This window comes from Branchiostoma lanceolatum, chromosome 11 (genome assembly GCF_035083965.1).
Source record: "Branchiostoma lanceolatum isolate klBraLanc5 chromosome 11, klBraLanc5.hap2, whole genome shotgun sequence".
NCBI classification, from domain to species: domain Eukaryota; kingdom Metazoa; phylum Chordata; class Leptocardii; order Amphioxiformes; family Branchiostomatidae; genus Branchiostoma; species Branchiostoma lanceolatum.
In genome coordinates this window covers 12,481,897-12,504,863 of record NC_089732.1, presented here as the reverse complement: position 1 = coordinate 12,504,863, position 22,967 = coordinate 12,481,897, and the positions used below count along the sequence as shown (strand labels likewise).

Genomic DNA, 22,967 nt, shown 5'->3' with positions numbered 1-22,967 from the left:
TGTTGCGAGGGTAGATCGTGATGCTATCTGACCAGTTTTTCTGTTTGTCCAAGATCCAGAAAAAAGTTTAGATCCTCCCTCTGACGTCATCAGATTGGATAGAAAGTTATTTTCAAAAAGAGCATATTGGAATAATTAACACAAAAGAAAAACCACGTTTCTTGTCTTTGAAACCTGATATTATTTTTTGGCGAGTACAGGAAAAAATGAATGACGGGTTCATTCATTACTTGAAAGTGAAGCGAATATTGTTTATTGAATTATGAAAGCATTACAATCTCTCATTTGTAGGTCGCACGGTTTGAACGCTATAAGACGATAACCAACATTAAGATCGGTGGGAAAGATAAAATTTTTCAGTCTCTTGCTAAGGAGAGGCTGATTCACAAAGGTCAACGTCCTCTCGGATGTTTAACACCGCTTGATCAGTGCCCATCCCTCCACGTCTCCAGCTTTGATAGTCTGTAATATCAGAAATAGGACATTGTGAAATATAGTATATCATAGTGATGACAAGGTTATACAAATTCATTTTTATCATCGAAATATGATAAACAATAAATGTGCTATTTGGTGGCTATGCTTTGATATTTAGTTGTATTTTTTTTCGCACAGTAACATTGATTTAAGTAATATTTGTTTGACAGTATGTTACTCAGTACATACTATATAAACATTACCTACCATACGTATGGTGTCGTCATCCACGAAATGGCGACTGGTGTGAACTGGAAGGCCCTTTCCGTCATGGTCAGGGTAAACCGACACAAGGCAGTCCCCCTCTAGAGTGTATGTCACCTGAAGAATAGCAAACAAAACATAAAATGGTTGCAGTAAGTGATTCAAAGGTCTACAAAGGTTGTTACGAAACTTTTAGGTACAAATAGTCGGTCGAAACTATTATGATAGAAGATTTGAAAAAGGGACATCTTGTTTGCAAACTGAGAAACTTAGCAACTGATGAGAAGTATATATGACATGAATTATAGCATGGATAAATATATCTAGAAATTTATGGATAAATGCATCTCTGAATCTATCTATAGATTCATACTAATCCTAAAATGGTGAAGAACTGTAGTTTACTACTTAGCAACTGAGAAATATATATGACATAAATTATAGCATGGATAAATATATCTATAAATTTATGGATAAATTCATCTTTAAATCTATCTATAAATTCATAGTACTTCTAAAATGGTGAATATCTGGAGTTAACTACGCCCCCCACACAAAAATTCAAGACCAACATGAGAAATGTGCTCAAACTGTATATTGACTGTTATATTCTGAAATCCTTATGTACCACTACTTACCATCCTTTTCTTGCCGGACGTGTCGTTCTCCTCGCCCTCTTCCCCCATTGTGAGACTGTTCTCAATCGTCTTCCCCAAATATACCAGCTTTGACGTCATCACGTTCCCTTGCAGAGAAATATCCAGGGGAAACTCTGTCGCCCGTACCTTTTCAAACCTATCACTCGGTACACCTACAAATCGTATATGAAAACTTTTATTTGCGCTACAATTGTAACAGGTACGATGTATGGCAACCTGTACATACATGACAATTGAACTATTGCTAGTATCTAACAGGTACAATGTATTATAATGGAAGATCATCTGTGTTGGTAGTAATCATAATATAATATTCTTCCTTATACCTTAGTGTTGGAAGAAAGTTTAGCACTGCATTATAAGGTAGAATGTATGGCAACTTATACATACATGACAATTGAACTATAGCTAATATATGACAGTTTAAAGAACGTATATAATTCATGAATAACATTAGATAGAGATAATCTAGCTATGTAAATTGATACAATAGAACATTATGTTGATAACAGTATACTGCGTCAGGAGTGTATAACATTGTCTGTTTTTTGCACAGATGTCTAAATAAATTGGGCAACATAAGTAGACATGGACAGGGCATGATAACATCCATTTGAATATCTCTATCTTGGTATGTAGTTATATTGTAACGGACGTATCTACAATAGATATAATACAATGTTAACAATTTTGTCGGTCTTGATCGTGAGTAGGACAAATCGTTATGCAGTCTGTCATTGGCTGGTGTGTTGTAGTGTTGGCCCTTATATAGCAGTGTTAGGTGGCATTCCGAGATCTAGTACATAATAAATATCGTTTGTAATTGTCTCGGGTATGTTGATATTAAGAATTTCTTTTCTATAAACAATTCCCATGTGTGTAACTATAGACACAAGTGAGCTAGTGTACTAAAAATATCAATTAGACCCGAATAGTAAACATTAGGTCAAGAGGCTCTCATAGCTATATATAGCCTCCAAAATCATATTTAGAAGCGCTTGCCGTCTTTTGACTTTTCAGTTGCTATGCATTTTGAATGTCTCATCGGTCAATGGACTTTGCCCACTCACTTATGACTACAGTTCTTTATCCAACAAATGTAACGAATATCAGACTGTTCTTCAGTTCTATAATTTCTGACGTTACGCTACTTTTAGGCAATATAGTTGTTTTTAACAACACTTCTTTGTGGCGTGCGAAACAGAATATCAAATATTTTTTCAGTGTGTATGTGGCATGGTACTCCGCAGCAGATATACGCACCCATTTTGTCCATGACTTGAGGATAGTTGTCGGAAAAGCTGTCAAATTTCCACTTCCCTGACATTTTAGCCACGTCAAAAGGCATCGTGTGGAGTAGGGTAGGCTTCTTGTGAACGTGAGAAAGACCGTTAAGGTGTTCCAATGGTGTGCAGACGTGGCAAGGTGTGTGGAAACCTTGGAGTCACATGAATTGGACTTGGACTATGAACCGTTGTAGGGCCATTTCATCACAATCTCACGTATGGCGTACGTAGGAATATTAGACCTTGCAATATTGGCAATGAAATTTAAAGATATAACGTAACTTTATCGAACCAACAATCGTCTTTCGTCAGGTCTTCTAAACTATACATACATACACACAAGCAGGTACACATTAGTGCACCTACGTACAAGTATAAGAATAATTCAACATGTTGATTAAAACATAAATAACGTTAGTTTTTACAATGTCAAGCCACTCATTTGTAAAGAGTCTGAAGACCCAAAATCTCCATGAAAGTTGTTTTATATATTCGGCGTTTTTATTTGCCCAAGCTATTTGTTGTTGCTGCTGCTTGTCGTGTTTTATGTGCCATAGGTTGCTTGTGCCTTTTTTTAATATGTTGTTTTCTGTTGTATAAGTTCCAGTTACCTACCAATTTGATTCTATATCCCTCTGTGGTATGACTACAACCTGTTGGGTCCCGAGGGAATTTATGATCCACTTTCGAAACTGACAACTGAGACCTGTCACAGCATGCCTATAATGGAATATAGATAATCCTCATTACATATGCAAATTCAGTCCCAATTTGCATAATTTGCAATTCATTGTGTATGAAAATCAATAACATGAAAATCTGTTGCTCCTTTCTTCAGTTATTCTCCTTAGAAGATTTTGACAAATACGCCATTGCAGTTCCAGTGTAACATACCAGGGGGCTTCAACCTTGACCTTTCTCCTTCCAACACCTACCCACATACCAAATATCATTACAATCCATCTAGACGTTCTTCAGTTATGCTGACTTAAAGCATCCGGACGCACACACACATACACACACGCAAACGCACACGAAAACACACTCAAAACAATATCACGTATTTTTTCATGGAAATAAAAAGAGCGTGCTAGATTATGCTATACATTTGTCAAGGGGATGGGCACGCAGTTGCTGTGTATTTTTCAGAACTTTACTGTAGATCCGGCGAAATTGAGCCAAGATTACAAAGATTGAAGGGGCTTCAGGAGAAGGAAAATGGCCCTGTTCTCAAGGAATCCTGTCCACGGCAGGCTTTATGATAGACATACAGTGGGAATAATGTCTTTACATGATCTTTGCGATGAAATAGGCATATACCATAGCCTGCCCAAATTAAAGTAACAATGCGTAGGGGCAGTGTTTAATATTTGAAGCCGAGGGGACAAAAGGGGTAGTAATTGTTTACTCTTCGGTCTGCTGGGCAGCAGCTCGTGTTTCCAGCGTCAGCCAAATTGTTGGCGTCGTCTGGTTACGGGGGCAAACACTGTGTACTAAATCAGACCAGTTGGACAGAGGGTATTGTTGTACTTAACTACCGAAATATGTCACTCAACCTTCGCACCTAGAGAGCAATACAAGAACTCAATACATCACATCACTTAAAGGCATTGACTTGACTTGACTTAAACACTTTATTTGCGACTGATGCAGAAAAGGAGTAGATATATTTGGTGCAAAAACTTCATACTATACCACAGCGTTTCACAATGCGTAATGAATATTGCTGTATGCTATACTTTTCCCTCGATATACTTTGAATTCTCAAAATATGGTCAGCAGCAAAAATGGACGAAACGATGTCAACCTAGCAGTCGTGACACGTTATAAGAATGGAATAACGTGAATGCAAAATACGTAAACCATATAGGTGTGCATAGTTGGACTTGCTACAGTTCTACTATTGTAAACTAGTGTTTAACGAATGGTAGTATCGTAGAAACGCCATGTATACACTAGACAAACATTTTACCAAGAAGAATGGTGATACAGCGTTGTATATTGTAACCACACAAAAAGCTCCGTATGATAAAGTCATTGTAATAGTTGTTTTCCCTACAAACTTTTATCTAAGTCTACACTGCAAAAAAAAGCCTATGACCCGAATGAAATGTGTGGTACTTTTTTGCAAACCACAAAGCACAGGCATCGCGCACAAAACCTTGTAATTTTGTGGATAATGGACGTCTACACACGGACGCTCTCCATCCAACCTTCCAGGTCACCAATCTTAAAATGCTGTCAAGAAAAAACAACGGACATTACACATCTGTGCTCTATCTATTATTATTTTTCTTCATTGACAAAATCAAATGAAATCTTTGTGTAACCTATGAACTCAGCTGATAATAATTAAAACAACTGAGATTTCATTAAACCGCATCTAATCATACCAAAGGATGCATCAATCCTGTTGCCAACACCTCTCAGATTTCATTCTGTGAAGTTTGATAAATAAATAAATGAGTGCATAAATGCACTGGCTGCTATCTATATTCAATTTGGCAGAAGATGAAGTGGGCTTACCGAGTGGATGGTGTTGTCGTCCAAGAAGTGGCGACGAGTTTGAAACTTCAGGCCCTTTCCGTCATAGTCGGGGTAAGTGGACACGATGGCGTCCCCTTCCACGGTGTGAGTCACCTGCACATGATATACAATGCAACTGTTAAATGAAAGCTTGAAAATCCTACAACACTATGCTATATATACCCCAAAGTCAAATTCTTAATTTTTCACATAAGTCCTTTATACATTAGTTCTGGGATCCTCGGCGGTTTGCAACTTATACCGTGCCGACGCCTTCTTACCTAATGTATATGATTGGTAGGGTAGTATTTCATTCACATCTTACATTGTATCTGATATGTTGAGGACTTTTCGAACAAAAATTAACTGAATTCTTCGAGTATTCGGAAATCTTATAAAATTCCTTATCCTAAAATCTACCTAGAACTGAAAACTGTACAAAAACTAAATATACTAGTATATCTTACACAGTATTTATCCTGACTTATAAGACTCTAAATGTGTAGCTAAATTGTTAAATCTGTACTATCTGCCACCAACTATTACAAGGAAACTAGAAAGACTAGTAAATTTATATATAAGTAAGCCAAAATAAAGATTCAAATTAAGTTCCTAAGTATCTTTCCAACCTTGTGAGTACCACTTGAGTCCGTCTCGTCACACTCCACTCCCAACTTGAACGTGTTTTGGGTAGTCACACCAAACTCAGTCATCTTGTAGGTATAGGAGTCCCCGGAAACAGAAGCCTCTATGACGTATTTCTCCTTCGTGACCTGTTCCACCATATCCGCCGGGACACCTTCACAAAAACAGAATAATGAATGAATGAAATACCTTTATTGTGCATTCATGCCCCAAGGGGCTAGGTACAGGTTGTCTAACTTAACACATTGAACATACAAGGACATAAATACAACAATACAAGCTGTAAACATATAGAGTAGACAAACGTGTTATTAAACTAAGCTAGGCCAGTACAGTCGACTTCTTCACGCTTCTTTGTACATGTGTAAATGTATGAACACACACTATTTCTTATACAAGGATTATCCAGGCGTGATAAAAATATGAATTTGTCTGTTGCATTTAGATGTTCGAAATATGGGAATTTCTCTTTGATAAGGTTAAAAAGTACGATTCTTTCGCTATCGTATGATTCACAATCTAGGACGAAATATTGCTCATCTTCTACTAGATCTAAATTACAATGTTGACAAAGTTTATGTTGTAGAGGCGTGCGGTTCTTCTTTCTAATCTTCGAAGGGGCAAGCATCTACTAACATAATTCCACTTGGGTACATAATTCTGCTATCGTAGTAAGATGCGTCCCGATAGATCTCCAACTCAACGTCCCCCTGTATAAAGCACTCATTTATATCCAAACTGTGCATACCTGGGGCGTGGTGCACTAGAGATCTCTAAAGCCTATTGTTTTTCAAAGTGGTAGATTTATGTAAAACAACATAAGTTTGAAGAAAAATATGCGTTAACTCTTTGTTCTATTGATTCCTTTGTTGACTATTCAAGCATACCGTAATGCTGTATAAACAGTTGTGCTTGTTCCGTGAACGCATGTACAATTTCCTGAAGTACAATTGTGTGATTCTATGGCACGTTTAGAGGAATTGAAAGCCCTCGATTGAGTTCAATCGTGTAATGCCCCCCTCCCCAATCTCTTCTGCAACAGACGCCAAATCAAGCACCCATATTGTGTATCGCTCTTTAGCTGATCGCCTTCACGCAAAGTGAACACACACAAAAGACAAGGCCCCCACAACACGAAAACACAGTTTTTCAGTTCAGACGCACACCTACCCATTTTTTGCAGACATTGTGACCAGTTGTCGGAAGCCTTGCCCATCGTCCATGTCCCTGTTTCCTTTGCAATGTCGTAGCCAGGCATCTTAGAGAGGAATAAAAACGTGTTAGGAGACAAACTCAGAGAAGGTGTGGTGGTAGCAAACTCGCCAAACTGGTAACGCTACCTCAGGGTGGCTGAGCAAATACAGTGGTTTAATAAATCCTGGGTGGGCGGGGCATTCAGGGGCCGCCAGGTTAATGTGTCACTATGGGCAACCACCGCTAGGTCATTTGTAACCATTGGCAACCGTCACTCATGCGGCTAATTGTTGTGTTACCCTGTAGAGCGGGGGGGGGGGGGTACAGTCAAAGTTCACCTGACAGGAAGCTTTCTGGAAGACTGCATGTCAACGGAAATCAAAAATATTGAACAAAACTTACTACAGAATTACTTTTTAAGAAGCAACACGCCCTCAGCGTGTGTACGTTTACTCTAGCCACGACTAGTACTCTAGCTCCGGGATTTGTAGGTAGCCCTAACCAATCACAGATTACTTGTCTTCTTGATCATGTAACTGCAACTTATATAATTCATGAAACTAGAAAGCCCTGATCTGAGAAGAGGTCTAAAGTGAGAAAATTACGTTCTTAAAATCGATTTCTGTAGATAGTAATGGTCACTCTGTCTCCACTCTTGTTTATCTATGAAATTTATTTGCAATGTAATTCAATCATTACAATGTAATTCAATCACTACAGTAGAGGTCAGTAGAGGGTCATTATGCATATAACGAATCAATATCTAGATCCTAGTATATAGGTGACCATCTATATAGGTGACCATTTTTTGTGACCTACATTAATTTTACAACTATTTTTCTTGTCCAGCTCCCAAGAAATTCAATAGAAATTCACAAATCTGATGACGATTAACACCCGTAGAACTGCTTTATCTCAACAGTAGGTTCTACCAAGGGCGTTTTATCAGATATGCGTGATCTATTACATCGTTGGGGGCGGTTTAGAAGCTTGGCCCTAGGCCCTGAAAACTATCTCACTGGCGTTGGCGACAGAGCGATTTAACAGAGCGCTCAACTAATTTCATTGATACAAAATCAATCTTTTACGCTTTGTGTGTTTGCTGGCTTTTCAGTCGTAGTTGTACGTTTTGCATGATATCCCCATTGTAAAGTCAAGGGTAACTCAAATTCATTTTGGGACGTAGCGAGGCCATGCCAACGCCTTTGGTCCAGTGAGATAGATATATAAAAGATTGTTTTGTTATTAGAAAAAATAATGATACTCATAATTAGCCCAACTTGAATCATGTAAAACATTAGATAGTCATTTTGATGTAGTGAATTGTTTTATTCCATACTTATGTCTTGTTCTATGTTAACTGTTGTTGCAATACTTTGTACCTGCTACAATAGTCGTGCAATAAAGTTCTTCTATAGGCTTTACTTTTGTCACTGTCAGCCTTTCAAGAAAATAAACCCCAATAGACATGATGTGTTTATAACGAATCCCTTTTATTGGTGCACAAGGTTTAACAACGCACGGTGTAAATGTTTTAAAGCTCACTAGTCGATCCACTTGTCTATTCATAGAACAGCTCTTCTCTGTGACTTCCGGGTCATCGAGGTCAACGTCCTCTCGGACGTCTAACACCGCTTGGAAGTTGCCCAACCCTCGAGGTCACCAACTTTCATAGTCTGTAATAATCAAAGAAATGATAACGTTATTAATGATCTATTACAATATCTCAAATATCTCACATAACCAAAGAAATATATATCATAAAAATGTATACTACTTGATTGACCACTTGAAAATGTGACACCTGTTCCGCCATACCTTCCAGTTTAGGAGAAGTGTTATGAATAAATAAATAAATGAATAAGTAAACCAATGGATTTCAATACTGATACAAAAAAAAATGCTGAGTCATCAGACAGCTACTTGAAATAAGAAAGTCATGACATTATGACAATAATCACACAATTTTGTTTGTTTGTATTGCATACCCGGTAAACCGCCTCATGGTGTAACACACCAGGCGTTTACTGAAGAGTACAATCTGCACATCCGGAGAGATTTTGTATAGTGAACAAAATTTTTTGTCGAGTATGCCTATTACTCCTCAGAACACTTACCACGTGAATGGTGTTGTCGTCAACAAAATGGCGGCTGGTATGGACTGAGAGCCCCTTCCCGTCATGGTTAGGGTACACCGACACCAGGTTGTCTCCTTCCATGGTGTAAATCACCTGTATGAAATAAGACGGTTGAGACAATCAAATAAAAAAGACTCTTTTTACACAACCAAGAGATTTATTCCACCGACGTTTTGGTGACCATCTGTCACCTTCTTCAAGGCAATTCTGACTGGTTCGCATAGCAATGCAGCACAGGTGTTGCTGCTTATACATATTGATGAGATGCAATCCCAAACGCAAAGTATTTACATATGTACAATCACAGGGGATGACATCACTATGCGGTCCCAAACCTATTGAAGAAAAGATTACTACTGTCATCCATAATATTTTCATCGGTATATAACGCAATGGAATTGATTTTAAAAAAAAAACAGAAATATTATTAACTGAAGTCAAGTTTCCAAACTATGTTACTAAGTACATAATTATGTCTGTTTTGAAGCGTTGATGTTCAGTCGATTCAAATGAACACAAATCTACTCTGGGTCTGTTCCTTACCTTTCTTTTCGTGCCCATTGGGTCCGTTTCCTCGCCCTCCTCTCCCATGGTGAACTTGTTCTCAATAGTCTTCCCCTGGAAGTCCACCTTAGACGTCATCACGTTCCCGGACAAAGAGGAGTTGACGGGCCATTCTGCCGCCTTCAGCTGGTCCCACATTTCGGCTGGAACGCCTGCAAAAAATGAAACACAACAGTTACTATTTATTGTTTGATTCGGCATGAACGCATGAAACATTATACTGCCGTGCAAGCTATACTTCAAACATACTGAACAGTAGGTTTAATTTTTGTTCAGAAAGATAAACGGTTAGCTACGGGAACGAGTTGCTTTGGTATTAGCATAGAGTATGAGTATGCGTACCACAAATCCGGACTGTTAGCGGTGTTTCTCCTAACATAGTAGTGCTTTAAGTCCGATACTTCTCCCCAAAAGAGGATGAAGTATTTGCGGTACTATCTGTTTGTCTTTCTTCCTGTCTGTCTGACTGTAGCTCTGTCTGCCTGTAGCTCTGTCTGCCTGTAGCTTCGTCTGACTGTAGCTCTGTCTGACTGTAGCTCTGTCTGACTGTAGCTTTGTCTTTCTGTAGCTCTGTCTGTCTGACTGTAGCTCTTTCTGAATTTAGATCTGTCTGACTATGTATCTGTCTCCTGTGGCCTACTCCCAAAGCAGTATATTTGGGAATGGAGTCTGCCGTCTCTGATTGCATTGGTAGAGAAGGCACTCAGAACAGCCAAACACGCATGGCGGTCTAGTTGGGTCAAGAGGCGTGTGAGTGGGAATGAGCTGCTCGTTTGCTTGGTTACTACTCCCCTGGCTTCGAAATCAGGGTGGGGCAGTACTGATTTTATACCGTATCTATTGGATACAATTTTTGTCTGCAACGAATCGTTAACGTTCTGATCAGCAAACTGTCCCCTTTGGGGATTTTGTGTACTGTCAAGTAATCGTCTATTGTGCCGCTGTCGTCGGCTCTTGTAACTCGAGCTGTTTTTTCTCCCAGCTTGACCTAAGGGCACACTAAAACAGTACGTCTAAAACAAATGGATATGGCGAACACGTACCGAGTTTCTCCATGATCTTCATGTAGTTGTCTGAATTTTCACCGTGCTTCCATGTTCCCGAGGATTTGTTCACGTCGAAAGGCATGTTGTGGAGAGTTGTGCGTTTCCGAGGTTGAGAGAGAAGGTGCCGGGGTCCTGGACTGTTGGTGGTGCGCTCAGGTGTGTGAAAACGCCGGCGTCGCACCGCTTAAGTACACTTCTTTTGTTGGGCCGTCTGAAATAAATATCATGGATGACGTCTAAGGGCTTGTGAACTTTGTTAGGGTCAAACTTATTGTCACATATAACGGAAAGACTCACAGGAAAAGTGTTTAATTTTCTGCTTGTTCACTTTGTGTAGGGAAATACATATGATAGGTAATTGAAAGACTACACGTGTTGATTTGATATTTTGAAATTTTGTATTCCAATCGTATTCGGTGGATTTGAATTAAAGTGGCTCAAATGTAAACATGTCCCAGGGCACCAAATATGGACATGCGTTAGGACGCTAAATATGGACATTGGTAAAACGCTATATATGGACAATCGTTCGCTAGGTCGAATGAGTCATGAAAGGACAAACAATAGTGATTAATGCAATGTTTAATCACCTTTTATTCTCTGGACTAGATGCTTAAACATGTCATTCAGCTCTTAGCTACAGCATAAAAGATTATTGATTTTCTAAAGCCACGTGGACAAAAGAGTGGTCATCACTTACTTCTCGGTCTGTGCAAAAGTGGCGCGTATTCCTCGCGTACTAAGCAGAATATTCGTGCACTCTGGTTCCAATGACTGCCAGACGATGGAGCAATGTTCAAATACACCGCCTTGTTCAGTATAGCAACACGTACTAGTCAAAACTAGTTGAGAGTCAACCATGCAAGAAAGAAGGGGGTGTTTTGGGCTTTGTTAAGGGGACGTTCACACTAGTGCGTATGTTCCAATCCGTTTGAGTTGCGTATTGACCTAATTTGTCTCACTTATAGTTGTGGCCGAAAAAAGGTGTTTTCGGTTCGATAACCAGGCTGCACAACGGTGGCTCAAAGTTAAAGACATATTCTTTCTCACAAACTGTACCTAAGCAAAAAAAAGGACAATACGCAACTCATACGGATCCGCGGAGTGGACAATATGCAAAAGTGTGACTGAACCCACCCCTCCCCAATGATATGCGTGGTAAGGTAGAATTGGGGTGTGTCGAAGGTTAAATAGGGGTGTGTGGAAGGTGAAATAGGGGTGTGTGGGAGGTAGGTTTTGCTATTTTGAAACTGTAGAGGGTAGACGATATGCCATTGCTGTGAAAAACACAAAATGATACACAAAAATCAAATACGCAAGAATGTTATGAAATCCTTTAATACCACACAGCACACTACATTTTGTGTATTTCAAGTTTTAATGATAAAAAATCCAACGACTTACCAAACTTCAAGCAACTTACTAAATTACATGTAATACAAAATCTACCTAAAAGCAAGACAAATATTTTGATGCATTAGCAGGTTCGCAAAGAATGCATCGCAACATAATCCAGCTAATCTTGTAGAAAGAAAAATCCAAAAGCTAAATCGCAACTCTTCAAACATTTTCACAGCAGATCCTGAGCGGAAGTGACGTCACGCCCTAGCACCGCACATGCTCTACCCACCCCTCTAGGTCCCCTGCTTTCATTTCCTGCAGAAAAAAGGAAGTGAAAAAAAACATCGGTCTAAATTTTCTGTACCATAAGAACAAACTGTTTTCAGGACTTCCCAAATTTTCACACTAAACAAACACTAGGAAAAACTAGAGTTAAGTATTTGTGCTACATATACTACAGGTTTGCTATGTTAGTTTAGCGATTACGAGGTCTTTTTACAAATATGAATTGGTATTGATTTTCTTTTTATTTGTGTTGAATGTGTGATAGTTGTGTGCCGATTTATTAAAAAAAAAAGAAAACGCTAGCGACCACAAAAAACACCACTCCCAATGAAATGGTATGGCTGCCCTGCGACGTCACAAAATCAAGATGGCGGCCACCACACATGCCAACGGATCCAAGAAAGGTTTTGCTACGCAAACCTGTAACAGATTTGTATAGACGAACCTGGATGCAAATCTCCCGCTACCTTGTGAGGGAGTGGTGGCGTTAGATGGTGTACATTCCTGAATTACATTGCAGATAAACTCTTTGTACTTCATTAAAAAGTTACTTTAACCAAGCTTTATTTAATATACTTACGATAAGCATTTTGTTGTCGTCGACAAAGCTTCGTTTCTGTGACACAACGAGCCCGTTCCCGTCAAAGTTCGGATACAGCGCCACCAGACAGTCTCCGTCCATAGTCCAGATGGACTGTGGGGAGGGGAAAAGAATGGTAGGAACATCAGATTAGAGGGAGTTATAAGTTATTCCTTACATCTTCATACACATATTTTCGCCACACACACACACACACACACACAAGCACACACACACACACACACACACACACACACACACACAAACACACACACATACATACATACATATACACACACACGTACACAACACATACACACACAAACGCAAACATTCCCTTACGCACACAAACACGCACACATGCACTCACACATCATACACACACACAAACAGCATATATACAAATTCAGACAAACGAAATACATTCTTACACACTCACACACACTTACATATTCACACACAAACATACACACAGATATACATAAACGCACATACACTCGTTACATATTTAGGGTGCATGCATACATGTACGTCAGCACTATCTACACTTATACCTGAGTCTTCTTCCCCGTTATCCCCTCCTCCACGCCCTCTACTCCCAGAGTGTTCGTGTTCGTAACTGTCTTTCCAATAAAGTCCACCTTAACAGTCAACACGTCCCCGGAAAGCGACGTGTCCATCGTCATTTCGCTTTCCTGGAACTTCTGAATGGCCTCAGCAGAAAGACCTGCAAAGATACAACACGGTCTAAAACTTATCTTAAAGGCACCCAGAGCATTTTATGAGACTTGAAAACTGGAAATATTATAGTTGCTGTAATCTTTCTGAAATTGACAATTAATGCCACTGTTTACCACATTTGCGTTCGAATTTCTTATCAACAGTGCGCAAAAACGGCACAGAAATAAACTACATAGTGATCTTTTAGTTTCACGCGCCTTCTATATTTTGTAGATACCATAGCCTCGCCCACCACCGCCAAAACGTTGAAATGCAAAATTGAAACATAAAAATGCAAATATTTGACGGACATGCAGTCACTCTCTCATTGGAGAACAGGATCAGTCTATTAGGGCTTTGATTTTCTATCAGTACTCACCACACAACGACATCGTATCTTTGCTCCTTTAATGTCGATATGTAATGGTATAGTGTTATTGAAACTTACTATGTGTAGGATTGCGTAGAAATTCTAGTTTTTTAATTCAAGTTTCAAGCCTCATAAGATGCTCTGGGTGCCTTTAAACCGTAACGGTGGGGTTTCGACTTAGACGTTGTGCACTGTCTTTTAATGTTCTTCTGCTATTGCCCTTATTGTTTTCTCCAGTCGTATACTGTCTTCTGAATGTCTTTTCATCTAGATGTAGATGTACATGTAGCTAAAAATTGTTAGACTTGGATTCAATTTGTCTGTTCAAGTTGAGTTTAATTACACACAATCATATGGGATAGAGCAACATATCGTAATTTCACGTGTCGTATACTTAAACATCACTTGTTCTAATGTCCATATATTCTTTGATGTATATACCTATCTGTACACAGTAAGGATTATCACCTCATAGTATGTAATTGAATCTATCAACAGAACGGAGCATATGATAGGCTCGGTAAAGAAACCATAGTCTAGTATGTGCTCCTTCACCTATTTAAATTTCACTTAAGATTAGACTCCAATTACATGTATAGGCCGGACCAACATATGACTCATTGTTGAGCTAGTGGCGGGCCTATTGGTATAGGTAAACATGGCTATCGAATGACCGCAAGAGGCCTTGTTCAAAAGGTCTTTAGTATTCCTTATCTTTTGTTAGTCTGAAAGGGTTATCCCTAGTCTGTAGAAGCAAGCTTGACCTCGTCTTTAAGTAGAACACCTAGTTTGTAACCTCATAGTCTTAGACGTAGAATTGTTGGTGACTTTTCTGCTTTGTATTGTTAATTTAAAAGTGGCGAAAGAATCACAAATTAAGAAAATAATATAACCAATAGTTTGTAACAGAAAATTTCAATTAAAGGTCCGGACTAATACGTCTGGTCATGCAAACCTCTAATTCGAATGTACAAAAAGATAAAACCACTAACGCCTGTAATACACACCCCGCCTCTGCCATGAGGCGTTTACCTTTACCCTATATATATCCACAAAGGGTGCCTGTTGGTCTGTCATGAGCCGACCCGCTGTCAGATCGAAAGCTAACAAGCGCTGGCAGCTTGTCATATGGATTCTGATAAACTAATTAGTACACAGTCAGAATAGAAATTAACGTTGCCTACTAAGATTACGTACACATCGATGGGGGAATCTAAGATGAAGGCTTGTATTTTGGACAGGTCTGAAGGGAACCGTCCAATAATAGAATAAGTACATACCAAGTTTCTGCATAATTTGTGGATAGTTGTCTGAACGGCCGCCTTGTTTCCACGTTCCATTCCATTTTGCTACGTCAAATGGCATCTTTGTGACTGTTTGTGATTTTCAGGTGGAGTAGATTCTGCTAGCTGTTCTCTCCGAATCGTACTAGCTACCGCCACGCTATGAGTTATTCAATCTTGAAATCGACCCTTAGCCTGTGACCTGGTGACCTAATGAACGCCGTTGCTAGGGAACCACCATTGGACGATTCAATTTCATGACATTTGACCTGTGCGCAAAGCCTGCCGGTCGGCGTTTTTGCAAAGATGGTGGAAACTCCTACAGATTTCCATGCCTTGATATTTTACTACAATAGAATGTTCGTGATTGTAGTGTGTATACAAATTCTAGATATTCGCAGCCCATATTAGACGACAAATATTTGGATAGAATAGAAAATCACAACGGGACGTTTTTCTATAAAACATCAATCGATATGTATTTTACCGATAAAAACCGCAGTATGCCAGGGAGCCTTCATACGTTGTTTACATCACTGGTTTATGAACCATGAGTAGTTTATGTACACAAAATAAGATCCTTTACCCCAACACTGAGCTGCGCTGTACCAAAATAAGATGTATATCATATGACGTCAGGGGCGTGACGTCATAACGTAGAAGGCAACTGAGATAAGAGAACGCATGAACACTCCTAATGAAGGATCATCCTGTCCAATTCAAAATTATTTAAAGCAGTATCCCACTTGACAAGCTCAAGCTGGGGGTTCTACTTATTCGTATTCTCTATAGACAGTGTGTGGTTTGTTGCGATGATCTGACCCGCGAATAGGCATGCCTATCGACTAGAAGTAATTTTACTACTTTCTCATGTGTCATAATCCTTCGTTATGCAATATTAGTTATGACTACTTTGCTTTGAGTTGAACAATCTTTATTCTTTCGCACAAAAGAGAAAAAAAGCATATCGATATATAGATTAAATGACTACAAATAGAAAATTTGCTTGAAATCTACCTCTAGTATACGTAGCGAGCTTTAAATCCCATATATGCATTTTCAAACACAAACATGAGTTGGAGGAAGGCGGCATCTCTTTTCGCAAATGTTGTTCACCTTCAAGTTAACCGGGAAAAAATCAATACTAAGAGGATACCAGCGCTAGTGTGCTGATGGAAAACACTGTCTATGTGATTTGCATCCCCATATCTTTTGACGTCAACAAAACGTCAAAACGATCATTACTGAGTAAGAAAAAAGGGTCGATAAGATCTCATATGAGGCGTCGAGTCGCCGAAGCTTTAGTTCTAAAAATGGACAAGATCAGATCTGAAGTCCAAAAGATTGAAAACATATTTCTAAGTGTTTCTCTCTTCGCCTGCAGGGCTTTTTGCTTCATCTTTTCTTTTACATACTAGATTCTCCCCCGCTGACGATTACATTTGCAGTATGGCGCTGACAGCTTTCGGTAGGCAATCACGATATCTCGCTAGGATACTAATCCGGCGTTTTACCCAAACGTGCATTTCCTCAGTGGGTAGATTCTGCTGCGAGCTGGCAAACGAGTTTAAAGCTCCAACAGCTTGCAAAAAGTGTGGCCGAATCATGTCAAATTGCTGTAGGCAGTTACTGTGTTCTCTTTGTGAAAAGGCTAGAAAAATTGCTTCTTGATAAAGTTCAATGTCAGAGGATGAAGTAGCGACGAGGAACCGCAAAAGACTATGTTTCTATATGCACCTAAACCTGGGTTTACTGTTGCCAGATACAATACAGTGATAAGATTGCTTTAGCAGCATAGTTCAATGCTTTGTGTAATTGCAGTGAACCTCCATCAACTATCTACATGACACGTACCCAAAGTTTGGGTGCTCATGTGAGAACCCCGGCACAACTGTTCGCAGTGATAACTCAATTTGACGGGATGCATACCCTTGAGGGGACAGCCGAGCGTGATCCCAATGGAACCTATCGCCATTTCTTCCACAAAGCTCTAAGCTCTGGACTCCGTCAAAGTCAAGGAATGATCCTACACTGTAGAAGACGAGCTTGACGCTTGAGTAGTGTGTAGAGATAAGGCAGTACCACTAGCAGTACAAATTGTTCGTACAAAGAGTTTACACATTAACGATTTTTTTACCTCCACTGAATAAAACAGGTCACGTTTGCAGCTTGTTGGTTGGTTTTCAGACAGTTTTTTCTTCTTTGCGAACTGACTAGGATGTTGCTATGGTCAAGTACTGTTATAGGGTTACTAGTAGTTTTTGTCTTAGCTGCTAAACTAGGGTTGGGTAAGAATTTTGTAGAATTTTAAGTCATTTGAAACACCACCAACAAAAATTATTTGTATACATCCTGTAGAGTAATCTACCTAAACTCATCGGAGGCGTGCCTTCGGTTAACTCTCTCTTATTTGTAGTTTCCATGGACGGTGTTTAGTTTCCAGACGGAGTTATCGGACGAACGTCAGTCCTGACACGCTCTCGCATAATCTCTTCCAACCAATGAGATGCAGGCAGCATGCGCGCACACATATACTATTTTCCAAACTCATTTGCCATTCCGTTCGTCAATCTTTCTGCCAAGTAGCTGATCTAGCTGATTTAGAAAGATTTTGCACGTCGTTTGGTGGACCTCGCGGGACGTTGCATCTCTCACACAGACGTGGAAAGGAATATTCATCTTCACTTCACGCATGTGTCGTGGTAACGGCTAGTACGGGATTTCCGATCACGAGAAGTAGGCATTCTGTAGCATAAGAGGAGTCCAGGCTAGTCAGAGCAGGCAAGCAGATGACCTTATCTCGTCCTCTGCTTTACGGGGTGCAGGAGAAGATCACTCGCGGGTTCTGCGATATGCTGATCACAACTGCCACCCTTGGACTGTTCCCTATGAATACAGACAACCTGTTAAGTTGGGTCTAGGCAAGCTTCGCATCAGGAAGTCCACGCATCATAAGGCGAGGGATTACCAGGCTGTGTGATCAACACTATTAAGCAGAGGCACGTTTTAACATGGTCTAGACTAAGCCGTACATGTCGGAGTACATGCTCAGAGGCTTTTTTAATGCGTTGCCTTACTGTGGTCTAGTGACGACTCTCGTGGAGAGCTACGCGCGTCCGGGAATTTACAGTTGTCTAAAACATGATGCGGTTTGCATGTAGCATTTACAGGTCAATATCAAGTGTGTATAGCAGCTGTACGCTGAAACTGCCGTGTGAAACCCCCGTGCATCATTGCTGCTGAGAGTCTTGTCCAATATACACAACCTACGGAGCAAGACACGCGCCTCACCGAAGTGTTCTTCTCGGATGGATTGAGAACGGTAACATCGTTGAAAGAAAAATCGGAGATGATGGCTTCCTGTGCTGGTATTTTCTTTGTTACAATTTTGTCCTGCACTTTAACGAATGTTGAATGCTTCACCGCAGAAAACATCTCTGAAGTGACGAGGTTTCGAATAGGTCTGTTGTCTTCCAATGACTCTTACAAGAGCAGCATTCGGAAAGTTATCGAACGGAGTACAGTTGACGTGTTTTCGGGTCTCAATGTAGAAACGGTTAGTCTAAGCACTGGGTTGGACACCCTAACGACCATGACTACCATGTATGAACACGTACTGTCTATGGTGATGACAACGGGATGGAATCAAGAGTTGCAACGACAAGCTGCCATTGCTTCCTCCATTGGCATTCCGTCCTTGCATCTTAACATAGAGCCATGCGGAGATATTTCTCAGGTAAGGCTGATAAAAGGATTTAATTGTTGAAAAGATATACTAAAATTGTATAAGATATCTATTCAGTGTTAGATAGTAGTCCTCTACTTCACAGGGTCGACCAGTTACACCATTTGTGCGATTGCTTGCTTTGGCCTTTGAAAAGATTTGATTCGATCTATCAGGCTTTATAAGATGACATACAGCCAAGACTGCTCAACCAGCCGGATACTATTATAACGGGCTAGCTCTGGTAACTGAACAATATACAATATATACAATAAGAACGGTTACAATGCTCAAATGCGTTAACAGAAGTAGCTTTTACGTTTGTTAGACAAATTTAGTTGGGTTATACACTATATAAAAAGCAGAGGATTATCTTAAATACAGAGGCGGTCTATGTTCATAGCCTAACTCTGTGATAAGAAAGAACGTTACAAAGCTATCTAAACACGTATTCGCTTTGCACATGATAACCATGATAACGCTTTTTAATGGATAGTATTGACAGTACGTGATATTCAAGACACGATATCAATCAAGTAGCACTAGATCTCTCCAACATTCACAGGTTTCTTTCATCCCCTCAACTTGCATATCATGTACGTGATATTGAAGATACGGTTTCAATCAAGTAGCTCTAGATTTCGCAAACATTCACAAATTTCCTTGATCCCCCAACTCGCATACTATAGTAGAGTAGAGTCTACAGTCAAGTAGGATGCTTTACATCCAGTTTGGACCGCTCCTTTTTTACCTCTATTTTAGCCGATTGACACTGGGTTTCTGTGGGTGGTCCACGACTCTGAAGTTGTATCTTACAGGATGGCTTTAAAAGCGTTCATCGTTCATACTATACACTTGTTTTTCTTTCTACTGTCGTAAAACAGAGATACCTGCACAGCGCACAGACCCAAATTGGGTGATTATGACAGTTGTGATAAGGCGTCGTAGCGAGAAATACAATCCTTGGATCTGCATCTGCGATGTCTGTGTCCTTGTAATATCTTACCTGTTTTCTATCTTTCATTGTGCTTTTCCATTTAGTCACGAAACCTCAGATAAACTTTGGGCTTTTCCTTAGGAAATATTTGATTTGATTAAGGATCAATGTTATCTTTATTTGATTGAATCTGTTCCAATAATCACTGTTATTTTTGAAGGTAACTTGTCACCTCCTTAATTCTGGTTTGATTCAAAAGTTTTGTGTATTATTGTTGATTTACTTTATAGGGTTTTGTACAGATTATGATGTTATTTTGCGACCTTTTATGTGACTTATGTGCCATACATTTTTGTTTTTCTGTTGTTTTCCGTTTGTTATATGAAAAAAAATCAAATATGAAAAAATAAATACAAAAATAAATGAATTTAAAAAATTGGACCAATGTCGCTTTTTGTTTTAGTATCATAATGCAATATTTGTAGACGAATTCTTTTATCATGATGAGAGACACTTTTCGTGTCCAATATATTAGATGTTACCTACAAGAAAATTAGATTTCTCAGCATTCATTTCATTACGCAAATTGTGTTACATGTTGCATTTAAGAAAAGCTTTCCATTACATTTTTACTGTTTCATGTGACTATATATCCTCAGTTTATTAATCAAATCATGTAGCTTATCTTAAGGTTAACATTTGTTGCTGTCTAAGATGCCTGGTGTCTTTTCCTCATTGAAAACATCCTTCATTAATTATTCTAAGCAGCTGGAAGATGATATGGCTTTATAAAACATATATTTACTAAAGATATATAAAGAATAATCTTAACCCTTATCCTAAACGTCACAAAACTGATTAATTTGTAAATCTGAGTTAGTTTTCTACCCTGAAACTATTCTATTTACGCTCCATCAAGTTCCATTCAAATGATCTGAAATTTGGTGCAAATGTAGGTAGGGAAGATCTTTGTCTTTATTTGTGAATTATTCTATCATGTTGGTTAATGGCTGAATAGTTCTTTATTAACAACCACAGATTCAACAAGAACCGACGTTTCGATGGCCGTCTGTCATAAGGGCAATTCTTTATCTTTATAGTCAGGACATCAATCTTTGAATATGTTTTCATTAGGGCAATACTTCATCATCATTAATTGGATAGCAATCGTTAAATATGTTTTCATCAGGGCAATACTTTATCATCATTATTTGGATAGCAATCATAAAATATGTTTTCATCAGGGCAATAATTTATCTTCAGTATTCAGATATCAATCTTTAGATATGTTTTCATCAGGGCAATACTTTATCTTCATTATTTGGGTATCAATCTTAAGATATACGCCAAGAATAGTTACTCAAGCAATTGGATAAAAGTTTCGAATTTCATCCAGTTGCTTGAGTAATTGTTGTTGGCGTATCTTATTACCTGGATGTCTAACCTTTATCAACGAATCTTAAAACATGTATCTTGCCTCGGTTTTCTCCGTTGCCTTCTGATTGCCAATGACGTCATGATTGCCTACGACCTCCATGTTCTCCGTGGGAGGGAAGGTCAGGGGACGAGTTCAATATAGTATAATTGGCGGAGCTCAGTGGAATAGGATTGGATGTATGATTCCTTCCGTGCCCTGACCCATGTTGCCATTGACCATGTGGTGACCCTTGCCAAAACTCCATTGCATTCTATATTTGAAGCTATTATCCTTGTCAATGGCGTATCCTAGTTGTTCATCTAAAGGAACCACTGTAAAATGCAATCCCGAATATTTCAAGCCAAAAATAGTTACTGAAGTAACTGGATAAAATTTTGAAACAGTCTGACTTTTTCAAAATTTTATTCAGTTGCTTGAGTAACTATTTCTGGCTTATCTTACTACCCGGATGTCTAACCTTTATCAACTTGTCCCGAGTATTCTTATTTTAAATCTATCTAAAATATGTTGTTGTGGTGGTGGTGGTGATATTGTCGAACACTATACACTTAACCTTTACAATCTTCAATCTGTATTTGTTAGAATGAACATGGTAGGAATTCACATATGTTATAAAAACAATATGCATGTACTCCTGAATTGCGTTGGTCTTACGAATCATATCTATCCACACACAACAAGAACGAGGACATTAACACAACAACAATATAACACATCCTGAATTCGTCTGTTGTACAGACGGATAGTATAGTGGAGAAAGGAGTCGTATAGTCTGTTGGTCCGGGCCGAAGGGGCACTGATTCCACCAGAGCTCCTCAAATACCTTATATCTATATATATATACATCTGATAACATACATACCATGATATCATTCTTAGTAGGTTTCTTAGCGTTTTACCTTTAAAGTACTTCTTTTTTTAATGATATCATCACTCCAAGCTTTTCTTAAATTCATCTAACTTTTCCTCCCTTTTGTCCCTAACTTTGCGCTAGGTTCTTCATGATTGTACAAACTTTCATTCACGTCACGGAACTGTAGGAGATACATGACTCGCAAACTTCATTAAATCTTGTGTCACAGCCCAAAGCAGAATTCATACTTTACACTCCTCCATAAAAGGCACAATTACGTTTACGTCCGTAGCTATTTATATGTTACTGCCAGGTCCCTTTGTGGTATCTTTATAGGTGACTCTGATCATGTTTGTGACACTATTCTTCCCTCTACGCTTCTCTATCTGATCGTGGTAATCTTTCCTATGGCTGAAATACAATAAATCTTCCAGCCGCTGCAGTCATATACCAGTGAGTAAGAAAGCCATAGGCCATTCCATAGCCGCCTGTTTATTGCAGTTCCTTTTCAAACCTTGTTTAAAACTGCCATTTCCTCCTGGGATGTGTGATTTCATACGGTTATAGCTGCTTTCAACCGCTAGCCTAATCTGATGTGTCAACAGCCATAATTTGTGTACATCAAAGTGCAAGAAAACCTTGCACTTAGTCGTATACTTGAGCATCTACTCCGAAAACGTCCTCCTTTTACAGCGTT

General features: G+C 39.2%; 4 protein-coding genes across 4 annotated transcripts; all 4 read right to left on the bottom strand.

The window, feature by feature from the left end:
- Positions 1-230: 230 nt before the first annotated feature.
- On the bottom strand, positions 231-2,820 carry LOC136444594 (fatty acid-binding protein 1-like). Its single transcript, XM_066442218.1, has 4 exons — positions 2,604-2,820; positions 1,320-1,492; positions 685-798; positions 231-462 (listed from the first exon to the last, which is right to left on the bottom strand). The coding sequence occupies exons 1-4, from the start codon at positions 2,686-2,688 to the stop codon at positions 412-414; spliced, it is 423 nt and encodes a 140-aa protein (XP_066298315.1). The 5' UTR covers positions 2,689-2,820; the 3' UTR covers positions 231-411.
- Positions 2,821-4,241: 1,421 nt separating this feature from the next.
- On the bottom strand, positions 4,242-7,149 carry LOC136444593 (gastrotropin-like). Its single transcript, XM_066442217.1, has 4 exons — positions 6,968-7,149; positions 5,782-5,951; positions 5,153-5,266; positions 4,242-4,864 (listed from the first exon to the last, which is right to left on the bottom strand). The coding sequence occupies exons 1-4, from the start codon at positions 7,053-7,055 to the stop codon at positions 4,814-4,816; spliced, it is 423 nt and encodes a 140-aa protein (XP_066298314.1). The 5' UTR covers positions 7,056-7,149; the 3' UTR covers positions 4,242-4,813.
- Positions 7,150-8,465: 1,316 nt separating this feature from the next.
- Positions 8,466-10,920, bottom strand: LOC136444233 (fatty acid-binding protein, liver-type-like). Its single transcript, XM_066441743.1, has 4 exons — positions 10,737-10,920; positions 9,673-9,845; positions 9,109-9,222; positions 8,466-8,667 (listed from the first exon to the last, which is right to left on the bottom strand). The coding sequence occupies exons 1-4, from the start codon at positions 10,819-10,821 to the stop codon at positions 8,617-8,619; spliced, it is 423 nt and encodes a 140-aa protein (XP_066297840.1). The 5' UTR covers positions 10,822-10,920; the 3' UTR covers positions 8,466-8,616.
- A 1,141-nt stretch (positions 10,921-12,061) lies between these two features.
- Positions 12,062-15,537, bottom strand: LOC136444234 (fatty acid-binding protein, adipocyte-like). The gene is made up of 4 exons (XM_066441744.1): positions 15,316-15,537; positions 13,500-13,672; positions 12,946-13,059; positions 12,062-12,395 (listed from the first exon to the last, which is right to left on the bottom strand). The coding sequence occupies exons 1-4, from the start codon at positions 15,398-15,400 to the stop codon at positions 12,345-12,347; spliced, it is 423 nt and encodes a 140-aa protein (XP_066297841.1). The 5' UTR covers positions 15,401-15,537; the 3' UTR covers positions 12,062-12,344.
- Between the last annotated feature and the right edge of the window lie 7,430 nt (positions 15,538-22,967).